General features: G+C 46.7%; 1 protein-coding gene across 3 annotated transcripts in view; it reads right to left on the bottom strand.

The window, feature by feature from the left end:
* CACNA1D (calcium voltage-gated channel subunit alpha1 D) overlaps positions 1–4,437 on the bottom strand; it is a 322,182-nt gene that overhangs the window by 133,892 nt on the left and 183,853 nt on the right. For 2 of the 3 annotated variants that reach the window (XM_007447228.1, XM_007447229.1), the window contains exon 8: positions 2,916–3,019. In XM_007447228.1, the coding sequence (XP_007447290.1) occupies positions 2,916–3,019 (104 nt within the window). Of the gene's footprint in view, positions 1–2,257; positions 2,362–2,915; positions 3,020–4,437 lie in introns of all 3 variants that reach the window. The other variant, XM_007447227.1, reaches the window with a different exon arrangement.

Here is a 4,437-nt window from a genome sequence, read left to right as displayed (position 1 = left end):
CGCCCCCGCCCGAGACAATGACTGTCTGAGCACAAGGCCCCCATCTGTGTCTTCGACATCTTGGCACCCTCGCTTCTGGCCCAGAGCCGGGCGCTCAACAGGAACTCAGGAAAAGCTGACCGAATTAGCGAACACGGATGCACGACTCTGCTCTGCAGACGTGGCTCTTCCTTTACACAGAGCACGGCTTAGCATCTCCTACCCAAGTGGCCTTACAGGTGGCGCAGTCAGTTGCAGCCCCACATCATGGAACGGACTGAAAACTGCTGCGAAATCTCGGATTTTATTGTAAAAATTCACGTGTCATTTGCGCTCTCCTTCATAAGGGATCTAGTTTTGTTCTGATTCAAAACTGTTTTTAAATTACTTACTCTTTTCCCCAAAATATATTTTAGTACACTGGTTGTTCCACCATGGCGTGTGCCTGTTTTCATCCTCCAGCTTTGGGCACCACCCCCCTCGGAGTGCATATTTAACACCCACCATTGTAACAAGGAGTCCCTCCCTCCCATTTCCCCGTTTTCCTTTTTAAGCTGCCTCATCACGCAGGGGTGATGTTCCTGCTCTGGGAGCGCAGAGATAAGGCATGTCACTGGCACTGTTAAAATCAATCGCTTCCACGGCCTCAGTTTAGTTGGGTTTAGGAGGCACGGGGTGCCAGGAATTCACAACAGAATTGCTGTTACCCTTGTACGGGCCGTTTCTGTGGTAAAGTCAACCCGATGCTGTTTCTCCAGGGATACATTCCACCCTTACCATCCCGACACTAACCTAAGGCCATGGCGGGTCACTAGGAGGAAGGCACCTTTAAGGTTTTAAGTGAAAGAACATGAGGCTCGAAGAGCCATTTATCTACAGAAGGAAGCTTTGGTTGAGGTGGGGGGCAGGGGGTAAGCTGTCACACTCCCAACTCAGTCCCTACTCCCCTCACTGTGGGGCACGGGCTCCAGGGCCATTTCTAGACAGGGCTTCACAGGACGGTGTACATCCATGGTGTAAAAGTGACCACGCTCGGTCAAGGAGAATTCTAAACGTGTTATCCCTGAAAACAGGCAGGGTAGGTTAGAGGGAAGATGAGGAAAGGAAGCAGAGATGGATCACTAGCTCTGCTTTCTGCTCTGGAAAAGGCAGTGTTGAGAAAAATGCGATAAAGCTCTCTCCAGTGACTCAGCATTACACGAAGACATCACTTCCCCCAAGATACAAGCTTGGAAAGGCACAGATAGAGTGAGTGAGGAGTAGATAAACTCACTGGGAATCAAGCCTATCAATAGTGTCTCCTGAGGATGTCTGAGCTCAGGGAGTGACAGAGGCTCCTCTGGGGAGATGGGCACCTCCTGGGCCTCGGTCGCACTCCCAGCCCCGACCCCGCCCCAGCAATGGCTATATACTGGCTCTGCTTCTGAGAGTCTGGAGAGCCCTGCTTCCCTTCTCTGGGGGTACTCCCCTGTCTGGGGTGTCTGTGGGATGGGGAGGACACAGAGCTGCCCAGAAGGGCTCTGGGATGGCAACTACAGGCAGGGTGAAGCCGCCCCCTCCTGACCCAGTCTCCAGCGAACCCCCTGTCAATCCACCGAGCCAAGGGGGTCAACAAGATACAATTTCAAAAATGGTGACTGAGTGACATGGACGATGATAAGGCCATAGGCAATTTAGGTGCAAAAGCCGATTACTACCCTGCATTAAAGACAGATTCTACAAGTTAAGATTAAAAATGAATTGAAGGGAGCATTCTCACAGTGACAGCAGCAGAAAACCAAGCTAAGAAACGATCCCGATCTGAAGGATGTGAGAGTTTGAAACTATTCAGTATTTATGTGCTAATCTAGGCTTATTTCTCTTTTACCATGAAATCTGAAACACCACAGGAAATCATCATGATACACTGCAGGTAAAAAGGGCCAGGTTATGTACTAATGGGAAGAAAACCACAAAAGACAAAGGCCCTTTCCTGGGGGAGACCAAGGCTGGGAATCCTTTTACTCACTCTTAATCTTCTGCACACTGGCATATTAACGTGACTGGCTTCGGAGAAATGGTTCCATTAAATTAATAGTGTTTGGCAAGCATCAGAAACACAGAATCTCACAGACAGACACAAGCAGAAAGAATCACAGTTTAGTCCAAAAGCAACACACAGAGGGGACATCAGAGTCCACATGCATGCAGAGAAAGCCGCAGGGAGCAGCTGGGGGACACGCAGAGCCGCCTGACACATGGCAGCAGCAGAATGTGGAACACAGATCCAACTGCTTACCCACTAAGGACACCAAGAACCAGGTTAAGGACGAAAAATGAGCCAAGGATGATCAGACTAACAAAATACACCCATGGCCATTCCCATCCTATCGCATCATTTACCTGTAAAATGTAAGGAGATTAGTTATCAGTTATCCATTTGCCAAAGAGCAGAGCCCCAAGAACAGCTGCTGGACCACTAGGGCTTTGATTAAAGACTGGTGCTCCTAGAAGGGGCCGCCGCCAAGGGCCTTCCATTTTTGTTCTTTCAATAAGGACAGGCTCTGCTGCTGAAGCCTACAAATGTGGCCTACCCAAAATCATTTAGCTACTGTTTTGTACCAATTAATCTGCATTATATCTGGATCCAGGCCAATAACACAATTATAGATGTATCTCCTTTTAGCACAAATGGGCAAGCAATGCCAACAATTTAAATCCCAAGTGACAACGCTAATTAATTTCTGGTCAATAATTATCCTATAGCTTTCTTTCATGAAGGCTGGTAAGGTTCCAGGAAACATCTTGATTTGGGAAGCCTCAGCAGAAAAGAAAGCATCTTGGAGGACACATAAAATGCTGGTCACCCACCCGGCGGCCCCCATCTAGCAAAGCCTGTGTGGTCTTGGCAACTGTCCTCGGGACTCTGCTTTCAAGATGAAAGAGGTGTAGCTTACCCGCTCAATACACCAAGTACAAGATTTAGTACGAAAAATGACCCAAAGATGACGAGACTGACAAAATACACCCAGGGCAATTCAAATCCCATAGCATCATTCATCTGTAAGAAATAAGATGGTCTCATAGGAGTGGGTTAATAAGAGAATCTAATAAGGAGAGAGGGTTACATTAGAGACAGCATTCTATACATTTAATTAAACATTTACTTAGCTTCAAATCAGACAACAGTAGCCAATGCACATTCATTATATATTCCCAAAACACACGCACACGCACACAGAGTCATCAAAGCTTTCAGGGTAAATAACAGCAAACTTTGGCCACTGCTGGGGCAATCAGCTGGGATTTGGCTCCTTCTACAGGAAACTGCCTTGGTAAGGGATTTTCAGAAAAGATCTTGACAGAAGACAAAACTAGTGCTTAGCTGGAAACTATTTTCTACTCTGCCCAAGTTGTCAGTACTATTTTTGCTTTCAAAATTTGTGATGGTGGAAAAGTCTTAGTTATAGAGACAAATTTGCAACATTTGACTCTATAAATTCTTTTCTTTAAAAAAAAAAAAAAAACAAACCCAAAGATAATAACTTTCCACTGGAAGCCAACCAATCCAAGGAAACCTAACCCACTTTAAATCTGGATTATCTGCTATCAGTGAGTGCAAGCCCAGCTAAATTAATGCAAAGAAGGAAAGTATTCAAAAGTCAACTAGCTGACACATTCAGGGGTGCTTTGGGGAATGACTTTTTTTTCCGTAACTGCACCCATAGGAAGGACCCAGGAGAAGGAAAGAAGCCCTTATCCTCCACACCTAGCTTGAACCTACATGACCCACCCTGGGGGAGCTGGCTCCAGCTGTGAGCTGTTCCAGAGGAACCTGGTGTCCCTGCTTCTAGGACAAGCTGAGGCAGCACAGTCAGACATGGCCTCCCAGATACACCTTCCCAGGAGAGGTCTGATCATGAGCAGCCTCCATGATGGAGCAAACAAGTGCTTTCAGGTTCACGGCTGGATGGAACTTTCCGGCAGCACAGATCACGTTAAATTGGGCAAACACTTCTCCCAGGGAGGAAGTGTTAAGGACTGGTGAGGGGACAGAATGAATGACCCCGGGCCTGACTTTGTTGGAACAGCCAGAATCTTCGGCTAATAGAACAGTATGTAGTCTGGGCTGATTCAACGTTCTTGCCTTGCAGGGTCAGGCCCTTAGGCCTTTACGCATGTGCTTTCCTTTACATTATCTGGTGCTAGATTTTCAGCTTTACAGACCGAAGCTCAAGCATTTCACTGTCTGCCTCATGCAGAAACCAAACGGAAAAAGAGAACATTAAAAAAAAAAAAAAAAATTACCTAACATCTGCTGCTGAAGTCTAGGGAGAGGGCATTAAATCCCTAATGAAACACCTGTTTGGCCACATGAAAATGGATGTGCTTAATAGAACTGCTATCAGTCTGCACATCTTACGTCGGCAATTAGAGTAATGAATGAGGAAGGGCCGTGGCTGCAATTGGATCTCATTA

Source organism: Lipotes vexillifer, unplaced genomic scaffold (assembly GCF_000442215.2).
Source record: "Lipotes vexillifer unplaced genomic scaffold, Lipotes_vexillifer_v1.1 scaffold818, whole genome shotgun sequence".
Classification (NCBI taxonomy): Eukaryota; Metazoa; Chordata; class Mammalia; order Artiodactyla; family Lipotidae; genus Lipotes; species Lipotes vexillifer.
The sequence above is the reverse complement of the archived record's forward strand: the minus strand, read 5'-3'. Positions and strand labels throughout refer to the sequence as shown.